This window comes from Ochotona princeps, chromosome 33 (assembly GCF_030435755.1).
Source record: "Ochotona princeps isolate mOchPri1 chromosome 33, mOchPri1.hap1, whole genome shotgun sequence".
In the NCBI taxonomy this organism is placed as follows: domain Eukaryota; kingdom Metazoa; phylum Chordata; class Mammalia; order Lagomorpha; family Ochotonidae; genus Ochotona; species Ochotona princeps.
This window is the reverse complement of record NC_080864.1, coordinates 1271885-1284699: the sequence shown is the minus strand read 5'-3', so window position 1 is coordinate 1284699 and position 12815 is coordinate 1271885. Positions and strand designations below refer to the sequence as shown.

Here is a 12815-nt window from a genome sequence, read left to right as displayed (position 1 = left end):
GCCCCGCGGCCGGTGGGCGTGGTTATGTAAACGAGACGCGCGTTGGGCGCTGGGGCGGTGGGATTCCCTGGCCCCCTGGCCGCTGCTGCAGCAGGAAGTGTCCCGGGTGCGGGCTGTGCCGAATTCCTAGAAGCCGGATCCGGCGGCTCCACGCGACCCGGGGCCGTGCTGCATTCTGGCTGGGCTTCAGAGCCCACTGCATGCCAACATTGACCCCTGGCAGGTGCCAACCCAGGCGCGCAGCATTGCACCACCAGTTGCTTCCATCGGGTTCCAGAATATTTGCAACTTCCTCCCCCCCCACACACACACATCCTCCCATCAGCAACCACGCCCTCCGCAAGCCACCCACCCCACTCCCCAAGGCCCTGGCACCCACGCTGCTGCCCGCCAGCTCTGGAAATTTCCCGTCCAGGGGTCTGAGCCCTGTCTTGCAGTACCCCGCTTTCGGGGTCCCTCCGTATCCGGGCAGCCTTGCTCCTTAGCACGGCTGCATACCAGCTCACTGCACGCAGTCTGTGAGACCCTCGAGTGGTTCTGATGGCTGTGGGGGCATCGCGGGCCACTGACGTCAGCCCGCTGTGCCATGCAGCCTGGCCCCTCATCCCTTTCCAAAACATGGATTCTCTTTGATCCACATTGCGGTTCAGGGGGCCAGCCTGACCCAGTCTGACGTCCTGGCTCAGCTGTTCTGTCTCCACGGCCAGCAGCTCGACATGGCGGTGGTGAACCTGCCCATTTGGGTCGCCAGTGGGTGCGTCTGAGTCCACACTCGCAGCTCCCGGCTCGTGTGGACACGCTGGGGAGGAGCAGCAGGGCACGGCCAAGCGCTTGGGAGACGCGGACAGGGGCCCGGCTGCAGTCTGGCCCGGCCTGTTGGGGGCCGGGGATGGATCAGGCCATGGATCGGGGGCAACGACAGGGATTTTGAGCTGAAAGAAACCCATCCCCGCCTTTTCTCAGAACAGCTCCAGAGGCTCATTTTGGTCAGGGCTGTGCTGCAGGTCCCCTCCCACCACTCCAGGGGGCTTCTGTAACTCCCCACCCTGGCCCTGGCCAGCCCAGGGTGCTGCCCCCGGCCCACTCCACAGCTACACAGGGACAGGCATTGGGCGCACCATGCGGGGTGCCAGCGCACATCCCAGCGTCTCCCCACTTCCCATCAGCTCCCTGCCTGTGGCCTGGGACAACAGTGGAGGACGGCCCAAATTTGGCCTTGGGACCCTGCACCCGCGTGGGAGACCCGGAAGAGGCTCCTGGTTTCTGGCTTCAGATTGGCTTAGCTCTGGCCATTGAGGCTGCTTGGGGAGTGAATCAGAGGAAGATTTTCTTCTCTGTCTCTCCTCCTCTCTGTATAGCTGACTTCGCAATAAAAAAAAATAAATAAATCTTAAAAAAAGAATGAAGTTGTACTATTTGCAACTAGATGGTCCCAAATGGAGACCACTCTACTCAGTGAAATAACTCAGTCCCCAAAACACCAATGTCACAGGCTCTCTCTGATGTAAGGCACCCATCATGCAGATGGCCATGTGCAGCGTGGAGTGCCGGCGACCACCACACCCCGAGGACACACTGCAGCAGGCGTCCCTGCTTCCAAACAGAAGCTCGGCTCCCAGGGAGCGTGTTGGACAGATCCAGACGACGGGCTGCTGGGCCGGCTGACCTCGTCTGTACCAGCAATGTCGGGGCACACTTAAACAACAGACTGACGGCATGGTAACTTCTGATGGAGGGTTGGGACAGGATGGGAAACATCAGTAGGGGGTCGGAATCGGGGGGAGGGGTCCCAGACTATACAGAATTTTACCATAAATTTCAGATAAAAAAAACACACACACCCCCCACCCGGTGTGAGCAGCACGGAAGGGCTTGGCCTGCCACACAGCCGTGGCATGGGCTGTGGTCCGTGTGCCTCCGCACCCCTCCGCGGGTGTCCAGAAGTCTCCTGAGGCCAAGCCTCCCCCAGCCCCCGCCCCACAGCTGTGCCAGGTCTGAGGAGGGCAGAGACCCCTCGGAGCCCCCGCCCCACGGCTGTGCCAGGTCTGAGGAGGGCAGAGACCCCACGGAGCCCCCGCCCCACAGCTGTGCCAGGTCTGAGGAGGGCAGAGACCCCACAGAGCCCCCGCCCCAGGGCTGTGCCAGGTCTGAGGAGGGCAGAGACCCCACGGAGCCCCCGCCCCACAGCTGTGCCAGGTCTGAGGAGGGCAGAGACCCCACGGAGCCCCCGCCCCAGGGCTGTGCCAGGTCTGAGGAGGGCAGAGACCCCACGGAGCCCCCGCCCCACGGCTGTGCCAGGTCTGAGGAAGGCAGAGACCCCACGAAGCCCCCCACCTCTGCAGCGGAGGTCACAGGTGCATGAGGCGGGTTCAGCCCGGGACGAGCCAAGAAGTTTCTGGAGCCAGTCAAGTGCAGGACTGGCGGTTTTATTTCACGGTGTTGGGGTGGGAGGGGCAGCTGGCAGGGCTGGCGGGGCTGGTAGGGCCCAGGAAGGGAAAGGCCACCTCCCCACACCAGGCCCAGGCCTCAAGGCTGGAGGGAGACCCCCGTAACCCAGGGGTCCGAGCGGTTGGTGCAGGGAGGGGACTGGAGGGACAAGGGCCCCTCCCTCCGAGTGCCCTCCCGTGGGGCCTCAGCGTGACCCCACCGCCACCTGCAACCCTTGCCGTGCCCCCCCACCCGGAAGAGAGGGACGGGGCCGGGAGGAGCCACGGAGAGATGGGAGGCCTGGGCAGAGGGGGCGTGAAGGAGCGTGGGCTGCGGGGCGGGCGTTGGGGTGTGTCCACGGTGCGCGGAGAGCTGGCAGCCCACAGCCCTGATGTTCAGTTTCTGGCAGCGATGACCACGGAGAGAGCCACGCCGCCCAGAGCCACTGCTGTCGCCCCAAAGAGCCACTTCCACGGGATGGACTGCGAGGGAGGCATGGGAGCAGGAGTTGGGGAGAGGCGGCTGCAGGCGCAGCGGCTGTGGGGCTCCTACACAAGTGACGACGCCCGCCCCGCCGCGCCCAGCTCACCCAGGCCCCCTTGCCAGGGCACTTGGCGGGCAGCCGGCTGGGGTTGCCCAGCATCTTCCGGTAGAGCGCGGTCTCCGTGCTTCGCTGAGCTGCATGCTTCTTCACCAGCTTCGAGAGCTCCGCGTGGATCGTCTGTGGGTGCGGGCGGCGGGTGTGAGCAGGGCGCGGGAGGGGCCCCACTCCCTGCCCGCGTGGGGGCAGTCACTGGGGGTCTCAACCTACCCGCTTGCCACCACAAAGGCTATGACCACCACAGAAAGACCTGAGACCAACCACAGGGGGGACTTCCCAAGGGAGCCAGAGGGCAAGCCCCACCCACACCTGCCCCCGCCCCAGCTACCCAGGGTGCGTCCCGCAGCGCACCTTGTTGGAAGGTTCCAGCTTCAGGGCCGCCCTTAGAATCGGGATCGCCTCACTGTACTCGCCTTGCTGGGCCAGGACCTGCGGGAAGCGGTGGGGAGGACGCTGGACCCATCGGGGGTCTCACTTGCCTTCCGGAGCCCAGTCCACCCTCTGAGTCCGGGTTCTAGGGCCGCACCCGCTCGGGCAGCAAACCTCCCTGCCACCGACCACAGTAGACGCTTTTCTGTCTCTCACAGGACACAGGCGAGTGACAAAGCCACGCCACACTCCCCAGGAAGCCACGGGGGCCTGGATCCACAGAGAGATTTATCCTCCATCTGCTGGCTCAGTTCCCCAAATGACCACAAAAGCCAGAGCTGGGCAAGCTGCAGCCAGGAGCCGGGAGCTCCGTTTGGGTCACCCACATAGGTGGCAGGGTCCCAAGAACCTGGACCAACCCTCTGCTGCATGAGCAGGGAGCTGGATGGGAGTCGGAGCCGGGACTCGAACCAGCGCCATAAGGAATGCTGGCGCTGCGGGCAGAAGCCTCAAGCAGCAGACACACATGTGCGGGTGGCCACACGGAGGCCATCCCCACTGTCTCTAGAAACATCAGCTCAGGAGACAGGAAGGGCTGCTGTCATGGCGCAGCACACTAGGCTGTCTGTTGTGACATCAGCTTCTCCCACCGGTTCGAGTCCTGGCAGCTCCACTTCCCACCCAGCTCCCCGCCTGTGGCCTGGGAAAGCAGTGGAGGACGGCCCAAAGTCTTGGCACCCTGCACCCGCGTGGGAGACCCGGAGGAGGCTCCTGGCTCCTGGCTTCAGATCGGCTCAGCTCCGACTGTTGCGGTCATTTGGAGAGAGAACCAGTGGATGCAAATCTTTGTCTCTCCTCCTCTCTACGGCTCTGACTGCCCAGTAAAAATAGATAAATACTAAAAATAAGATAGAAATCGCTTAGAAACCAAAGAAGGAAAGTGCAGCGGCCCCCCTCCCCCACCTTCAGGGCCCACATGGCATGCGTGGGACAGACGCCAACCTCAGGCAAGCCCTGTTCGGGCCTCTCACCAACAGGCCGAGCGACCAGGGTGCTGCCTCAGTTTCCCCGCTTTACCGCTGCTACAGGGTGCCAAGGGCCTTACCATCGGCCCTGGGGGGGTCCCCGAGACACCAGAGGTGGGGGACACAGCAAAACCATGCCTAACCTAGCGACGATGGCCCTGCCCCAGGCACCCTCTGGCCACACGGGAGCCCCCACCCTGACTGTACCTTCCTGCCAACGCAGACCCCGCGGGGAGCGGGCATGAGAGGGCCTGGACCCACATGGGAGACAGGCCCGGGGCTCCCAGCCCTGCCTTCGAGCCTGTCCCCCTCTCAGCCTAGGGCCTGCAGTGCAGCAGACTAAGCCAGCAGTGTAAACACCAAGTGGGTACGGGCCGGGCTCGGCCCTGCGTATCCACCAGGATCTGAACACCACCCACGTGCCTGCCCCCCTCCCCGAGGGCAGGGCTGCATTGGGGAGCAAGGAGCGGGACGGGCTGAACCCCCCCAGCACCCAGCAGGTCACCTCCAGGTGCTACCCGCCAGGACGTGACACCGGGGCCACGAAGATGGGGCGGGAGATGTGGCACAGGCAGTGATGCAGACAGTGCCCTGCGCCCAGGCCAGCGGGCTGCCGCGGGGCGTGTGGCTGGAGGGCACGGCCTGCCCGCCCGCCCGCGGGCCCCGCCCACCTTGCCCTTGCGGAAGAGCGCCTTGATGTTGTCGGGCTGGTGCTCCAGGACCAGGCTGCAGGAGCGCAGCGCCGCGCCGTAGTGGTCCAACTTCAGCTGCGAGGCTGCCAGGTTGTTCAGACACTTGACCTTCAGCTGCAGCAGCTGCTCCTCCTCCTCGAACGTCATGTCCACTGCGGGAGGCGGGGGCAGCCACGGCGCCGCGCCTCAGTTTCCCCATCTGTAACCCCCCCCCCCCGGTTTCCCAGCATTCTCCTCCCCCACCCTGCCTCTCAGCCTGTGGTGCACCCCCCCACACCCGGACAGAGCCCAGAGGGTGCAGGTAGGTGCAGGTGGGGGCAGCTGGCCGCACTGCAGATTGTTCTAGAACGTGGACATACGGAATGTCTGACTGGTGTGCACACGGAGGGCCCTGGCACTGTCTGTAACCACCTGTCCCAGGCTCAGGGTATGGGGCCTATGGCTGACATCATCAATAACCCAAAGGGACCCTGGATGCCCCTGTTCTGGAACATTCTGAGTCTGAGGCCCTCCCACGCCCACCACGAGGGAGGTGGCAAGGCCCAGCTGCCTCCCTGCCCCCACGGTCACCTTTGGCGCTGGAGGTGATGGCCTTGATGGCCAGGTCGTAAGAGTTGGCGGCCAGCACAAAGTCCGCCCGCTGGTAGTGGGCGTTGCCACACTCGCGCTTCCGGTTGGCCAGGGCCACGCGCTCCTGGCCGGTGAGCGTCTCCAGGTCGGGCCCGTCCACGGCCGTCTTCAGGGTCACCTCCAGGCACAGGGCCGCGTGCGGGGGGATGTACGGGCTCCTGCTGGGGTGGGGGGTGAGGAGGGGGCAGGCAGGGGTGACACTCAGACCTGGGAGGATGTGGAGGGATTGGGGCATGGAGGGAGAGCCCCTGACCCAGGCCCCCTGGCATGCTGGGCTGGTTCAGGAGCAGGCAGCCGGGGGGCTGGCTTTTGGCTAAGAAGCCCGGGGTCCCCACTGGGGTGGCTTCTGCCTGCCAGCAAGCAAGCAAGCAAGCAGGAGGTAGGAAAATTCTCCTTCTCTCCCAGCAGGCCAGGAGCAGGCGGCATCCTTGCCACTCCTCAGCCCACACCCCGTGGGCACTAACCTGCCCTGGGGGCCGTAGCAGTACTTGGAGTCAGCAGTGACCATGGCCGTCTCGCCCACGTCCATGAGTGGGACGCTGAGGTCCAGCGCCTGCGGGGGGCGGGGGCAGGTGGGGTCAGGCCCGGGGAGGCCTCCCCCGGCCCCCACATCCTCCATCACCACCGGGCCTTGCGCGCAGTGGCGCCCACACCTGGATGACATCACAGTCTCCCAGCGTGAACACCAGCTCCGGGTCCTCCTGCACGCGCGTGCCGTTTTCCAGTGACGTGTGCAGGTGCACCGTGACCACCTGGCCCTTGGAAGGCCGGCTGGAGCCGGGCGGCCCCGGGACCAGCGTCTTCTTCCTCAGCAGACCGTTGCCTGCCAGCGGGTGGGGACACAGGGGCACACACACAGCCTGTCACCAGCACTGAGGGCTGGGAGCAGGGTTCACTCCCTGTCCACTTCCTGTCCCGGGGACACAGGAGCTCCTTCAGAGGAGGAAGCTGGCCCCTGGGGACAGGTTTAGTGTATGTCAACCATGGGAAGCACCATATCACAAGATGGCAGCTCAGGGCCAGCACGGTGGCGCAACAGGCTAATCCTTGCCTTAAAACACGGCACCCCAAGCCTGGCGTGGTGGCCTAGCGGCTAAAGTCCTTGCCTTGCATGCGCCAGCATCCCATATGGGCGCCGATTCTAATTCCATCCAGCTCCCTGCCTGTGGCCTGGGAAAGCAGTGGAGGACGGCCCAAAGCCTTGGGACCCTGTACCCATGTGGGAGACCCAGAAGAGACTCCTGGCTCCAGATAGCTTGCATCAAAGGATGGAAGATTTTTCTGTCTCTTTTTCTCTCTGTAAATCTGATGTACCTTTCCAATAAATTTTTAAATCTTAAAAAAGATAGATAAATAAACACAGAGACGCCCACGCAGTCAGTAGCAGTGGTTCCTAGCAAGGGGTGGACTCACAGGTGACCTTGAACCTGGCCCCGGCTGGTACCTCCCTGTTCAAGCGTCCCAAGGCGGACGGGCCTGGCACCCACGCCGCGCTCCCAGCCCCACCGCTGCGGGCATTCAGGGGAGGAAACCCTCACTCTAGACACTCTCTCTCGCAGTCTCTCAAACGAGTTGATCCCACTGCCAAGAGGGTTTGAAACGCACGCATCGCGTCCTCGTGGCTTTTTGTAGGCATCACACCATTTTCCACAAACTGTAGCTCCTGGTAGCCCTAGATTTCCAAATTCCGTGGTTTCCAAAATAAGACTGTCTTTTATATCTATTTTTACAATTTTTAAAAAATTATCTACATGAAGGGCAAAGTTAGAGAGAGAGATGCCGCATCGGCTGGCTCGCTCCCCAGGCAGCCGAAATGGACAACACTGGATCAGGCCAAAGCCAGGAGCCAGGAGCCTCTTCCAGGTCTCCCACGCAGGTGCAGGGTCCCAAGGCTTTGGGCCATCCTCCACTGCTTTCCCAGGCCACAGGCAGGGAGCTGGATGGGAAGTGGAGGAGCCAGGATTAGAACCGGCGTCCCTATGGGATGCCAATGCTCTCAAGGTGGAGGATTAGCTAACTAAGCCATTGTGTTGACGTGCTCAGATGCAAAACCTTTAAGACTTAAAGGAGGAAAGGGGTGTCGGGGTCAGCGCTAGCTGACGCCACGAGTGACGTGAGCCAGGGCAGTTACTGACAGGGTGTGTGGGCACGAGCACTGGGGAGCCAGGGTGTGCATACTAATGAGCCAGTGGGGGCAGGGTGGGTGCAGGGGCGTAGCAGGGCTGAGCCTCCTGGCCAGACGCTGGACGCAAACATGACCTCCAGTAAGCCCAGAGGGTGCTGGGGCGGCAGAGACGGGAGCTGCAGACAGACGCTGGGCTGTGGCCAGGTGACCAAGCCTGCTGCTCCTGCCACCGGCTTGGGCACAGGGCCAGCGTGCAGCGCGTGTGTGTCCCCTCTGGACCCCTCACCTCCCACCCCAGTCACCCATGGCCAGCTCGGCTCCCTGGCTGCTTACCTAAAATGTCCAGCCACTCCTCGGGGGCCGGGGCCGGCGCGGGTGCAGGCTCCATGGCGGCCAGGAACTCTCGGGCCAGGGCCCCGGGCTGCTGCTGCTGCTGCTGCCCCTCGGCCTCCTCCGGAGGGGCCTGGGTCATGTCCTCGAGGGGCGGCAGCTCGCTCAGGTCTTCGTCCTCCCCCTCCTCCTCCTCCTCCTCGGCCTCAGCGTCCTCCACTCCGTCCAGCACCTCGAAGTCCTCCAGCCGGGGGACCCCGGCAGGGGGCGGGGCCCTGGGCTGGGCAGGTTCAGCGCAGGAGGCCATGCCCGCCGTGGCCGTGGCCACCACCACCGCTGCTGCTGCTGGGGGGAACGGCAACTGGCCCTGGGGAGTCGGGGAGGACACGGGGAAACAGATGAGCCCCCCTGGCCGCTCAGGAGTGACCAGCAAGTGGGATGCAAACTCAGGATGAATTCAACACCCCAAACAGAAACCCATGGCCACTGGCACCCCTCCACCCCACAAACACACACACAACACCCCAAGATTCTAGAAGAAAGAAAACACTCCCCGAGTCACGGCCCTGGGGTGGGGGACCCCAGGCCTACAGAGAGAGAATCCCTTGGTTCCTGCCAAGGGGCATCCCTGCCCCGTCCTCACCAAGGACCCCAGTACTGGGACCCTCTCCTCACAGGGACCCCCTTGCGTACTTTCACCCCCACACCGGGTCTGTTGGGGACACTCTGTGCCCCCCCACATGCACACACCACCATCTTTCCCATCAACGGACCCCCACCCCATCCACACACAGCCTCATGCAGGCCTCGGCCCCCTACAACTGCAACAGGGCCTTGCTAACCTTCACCTGCCCGCAGCTCTCCGGGGCGTGGGGGGCACGGGGCCCCCCGACTTCCCGAGCCCGTCTCCCAGGCCCCCACGCCCCCGGTGGGGCTCCCCCCCATACACACACCACACCCCGGTGTCCCCAAACGGTTCCCCCTCAACCCCCAAGCCTGACGCCGACCCCGTCGCCCCGGGGCCCGACCTCCCCCACCCCCGACAACGCCGACACCGACCACCCCAGCCACCCCGCGCCGCCCGGCCCCCGAGACGGCGCCCACCCCGGGGACACGTGCCTCGGCCGCCCGGAGACCCCCTGCCTGGGGTCGAGAGCCCCCCTCCCCGCCCCCCAGCCGCCGCCGCCGCGCTCGGGGAAACCAAGGTCCGGGCGGGCGCGGCCCCACCCCCGCGCCGCTCATTGGCCGACGCCGCTGCTGCGCGCGCGCGCATTGGCTGGGGACGCGCGTCCGTCACGCTCCCGCGAGGAACCGCCCCCTTCCTGCTTGGGCTCGGCGGGGCGTTCTTAAAGGGGCCGCTTTGGGGGTGGCGGGAGTTGTTTGGGGTCGGGGTCGGGTTCCCTGAGCTAGAACTGCCCCACGCGGGTCGGTAGAGCCGGATCTGGGGGTGACTCTCTAGGCTTGGAGTCGCGAGTTTTTCTGCAAGGTTCAGCCGCACCCCGCAGCTGCTCCACCGCACCCTGAGGATTTTGGGGGTCGGTGGGTGGATGGGTGGAGAGGGGTCCGGGTGCTGGGAAGGGTCGTGGTGTTCAGTGGTGTTTCCCTGAGGCTCCACGCCTCTGCTCGCTGGGACTGCGGCCCCAGCTCTGAGGGTGCACCGGAGGCGGCCTCGGGGATGGGGTGCGGATGGGGTGCCGGTGGGGAGCAGTGACCCCCGGGCCACAGCCTACTCCCCACCCTGGGGTCTCTTCTCCTCCTTCCCCAGTGCCTTGCTGGTGCTTGCACTAGGGGCCGACGGGGGACGCGGGCCGGGGGTGAAGGGGATGCCCCTCCTCAGGCAAGCCATGGTGATAAAATGCCCCGTGGCCCCTGCAGAAGGGGGGGGGCACCCGCCATCACATGGGGTTTTGTTTTGAAACCAAGGGACCACTGCTTGTTTGACATCCATCTCAGCTTGAGGTCCCCTTTCTGGAAAGTTCTCAGTGTTGCTTGTGGGCTTTGAGGGGGAGAACTCGCACACTCCCCCCCACCCACACACACACCCTCCGTCTCCCATAGCCTGGGGACTCCTGGCACCTACAGGAATAGGAGTAATTCATAGACGAGCAAAAATAAATGAAGTCAAGGCCCGGCGGCGTGGCCTAGTGGCTAAAGTCCTCTCCTTGAACGTGGCGGATCCCATATGGGCGCCGGTTCTAACCCAGCTCCCTGCCTGTGGCCTGAAAAAGCAGTGGAGGACGGCCCAAAGCCTTGGGACCCTGCACCCGCGTGGGAGACCTGGAGGAAGCTCCTGGCTCCTGGCTTCAGATCTGCTCAGCTCTGGCTGTTGCAGCCACTTGGGGAGTGAACCAGCGGACAGAAGATCTTTCTGTCTGTCTCCTCTGTAGATATGCCTTTCCAAGGAAAATAATCTTTTTAAGAATCCCACCATCAACTGGAATCAACACCCTGCCATCCCATTGGGGGTCCTCCTAAGTGTCTCCCATGGGCACAGGGAGAAGGCGGAGGTGCGTTCACAGCCCCGTCCTAGGCCATGCACTCCAGGCCAGCGGTCAGCCCTGCCCGCGGCACGGAACCGTCCCAAGGGATCCCATGGCCCTCCAGCTCCCTGAACTTGTGGCCTTGGCATGGACTTGAAACAGGATATCACATACCTGCTCCGGTTTGACTTAATGAACAGGAACTCTATCATCTGCTGGTTCACTCCCCACACGCCAGGCCAGCCTGAAGCCAGAAGCCAGGGGCTCCGTCCAGGTGTCCCCCCGCCCGTTGGTGACAGGAGCTATGGTCCTCAGGGCCATTGGCTGCTGCCTTTGCAGGTGCTGTTAGCAGGAAGCTGTGTCCCCTGCCCCTGGGGACAGCCGCCCCTTCCTGTGAGGACAACGCTAGGTCTCCGATCCCCCAGCCACACGCCCCTGGCGCCTTGATCCACAGCCCGCACCCCTTCACGGACCTTCCAGAAATACATCCTGGCTTTCGGCAGACCCTCCCCAGGGCCTGGTTCCCACAGCTTGCACACAGCCATCAGGGACCCACAGGCTGTTCCGAGATTTCCCCGTCCCAGCCCCCATGCTAGCTCTCTTTCCAACGCCGACCCTCTTCACACCTGGAAAACTCCCAAACCCCATCCATGCACACCTGCCTTCTAGCTGTCCCCCCATGAACCCCTTATTCCTCAGGTTCCTCTATACACTCTGCAAACGTGGGAACCCCACACGGCAGGGGGTGTGCACGTTTTTACAGGGCAATTTTTAAATCTGGGACCGGCACCACGGAGTAGCAGGCTAAGCCCCCGCCTGTGGCACCTGCATCCCCCAGGGGCACAGGTTCGGGTCCTGGCTGCTGCTGCTGCTTCAACGTCTCATCCAGCTCCCTGCTGCCGGTGGTCTGGGTAAGTTAATGGGTCACTCCCCAAAATGGCCACAGTGGCCAGGGCTGGGCTGGGCTAGCCTGGGCAGAAGCCAGGAGCCAGGAATTCCATTCTGCAGCGCCGACACACACACGCCCAGCGTGTTAACTGTTTCCATTCTGGGTTTGTTGTTGTTTGGCTCCGTTCTGGAGCTGGGCCAGGCCAGAGGCAGGAGCCTCCCTGTGGAGGTGGCTGGCACCCTGGCACCCGTGCAATGGGGTGTGCATTGTTGCAGCTCTGGTTGTATATGCGGGTCCAGGGAGCAGGGACACCCCTGGAGCAGGAACACCCACCCCACCCACCCAGCCCCGGAACCAAAAATCCCATGACCCAGGCAGCACAGGGTTCTGGCGGGTGGGCTCCAGGGAGTGTCCCCAGGGAGACCCTCCTAAATGGACCCGGAAACTGACTAAAGAAATTCTAGTTGGCGTGCCGTTTGCGACGCCCGCATCCCACAGGGAGGCCGCCCCGGGTTCGAGTCCCGGCTGCTCCACTTCCCATCCAACTCCCTATTGAAGGCGCCCGGGGAGGCAGCAGGGAGCTGGTGGACAGACCTCAGTCTTACGGGCTATGAAATGGGACATACCTTGCGGCCCTAACCCCCTTCCGGGCTGCCTTAGATGCGCACGGACCTGGCCGGCTGCGCAGGCGCGGGCGCGCGAGGGGCTCTTGGATTGGACGCCCGTGCTGCCACACACGCGGACAGTCCCTTCCCCGGCTGCCACGTCCCGCCTCTTCCGGTCCGGTCGCCCCGAGGGCGCCGTAGGGGTCGCGCGCGACTGACGCCACGGCGTGCGCGGTGACGTCGCGGCGGCGCGGGCGCCATCCCGGAAGCGCGAGCCAGGCTGGCCGAGGTGTAGGTGCAGCCGCCGCCGCGGGGCGTTCAATGTCGGGGTGCGGGTGTTGTGGGGGGACGACGTCGGGGCCGGGGAAGCCGGACCGGGCCGGGCCGGGCGCTGGCATGGCGGTGTGGGATGGGCGCGCCGCTGGCTGCACCTGGGGGTGCACCTTCCGGGGTGCACGCACGGGGGTGCGGGATGTGGGGGACCCCCCTGGGACCCGAGGGAGCCGAGTCACCCTCCGTGCTTCAGGACTGCACCGCCCCAACCCGACCGGGGTGCTGCCCTCCCCCTAAGGCGTCACACTCCTTTAGGGGGGTGCACGTGCTGGGTGCACACATGGGGATGCGGGGCGCGGGATGTGGGGG

General features: G+C 64.4%; 1 protein-coding gene across 3 annotated transcripts; it reads right to left on the bottom strand.

Annotated features, from left to right (window-relative positions):
- Positions 1-2388: 2388 nt before the first annotated feature.
- FKBP8 (FKBP prolyl isomerase 8) lies at positions 2389-12033 on the bottom strand. 3 transcript variants are annotated; one of them, XM_004595539.2, is made up of 9 exons: positions 12019-12033; positions 8203-8566; positions 6398-6567; positions 6209-6297; positions 5685-5905; positions 5094-5266; positions 3380-3457; positions 3017-3148; positions 2389-2909 (listed from the first exon to the last, which is right to left on the bottom strand). In XM_004595539.2, the coding sequence occupies exons 2-9, from the start codon at positions 8504-8506 to the stop codon at positions 2823-2825; spliced, it is 1254 nt and encodes a 417-aa protein (XP_004595596.2). In that variant the 5' UTR covers positions 8507-8566; positions 12019-12033; the 3' UTR covers positions 2389-2822. The 3 variants fall into 3 exon arrangements, with proteins under 3 accessions (XP_004595596.2, XP_058513870.1, XP_004595597.2); XM_058657887.1 differs by lacking the exon at positions 12019-12033 and adding an exon at positions 9319-9452; XM_004595540.2 differs by lacking the exon at positions 12019-12033 and having other exon boundaries at positions 5685-5902; positions 8203-8560.
- Positions 12034-12815: the final 782 nt, after the last annotated feature.

What these genes read in the sequence shown, in the direction of transcription:
- FKBP8 (XM_058657887.1), bottom strand. Translation starts at nt 9,441, where the DNA reads ATGAGCGGCGCGGGGGTGGGGCCGCGCCCGCCCGGACCTTGGTTTCCC. An exon ending in GAGACTGTGATGTCATCCAG is followed by an intron (nt 6,298 to 6,397) that starts GTGTGGGCGCCA and finishes CGCCCCCCGCAG; the next exon opens with GCGCTGGACCTCAGCGTCCC. An exon ending in TGCTACGGCCCCCAGGGCAG is followed by an intron (nt 5,906 to 6,208) that starts GTTAGTGCCCAC and finishes CCCCCACCCCAG; the next exon opens with CAGGAGCCCGTACATCCCCC.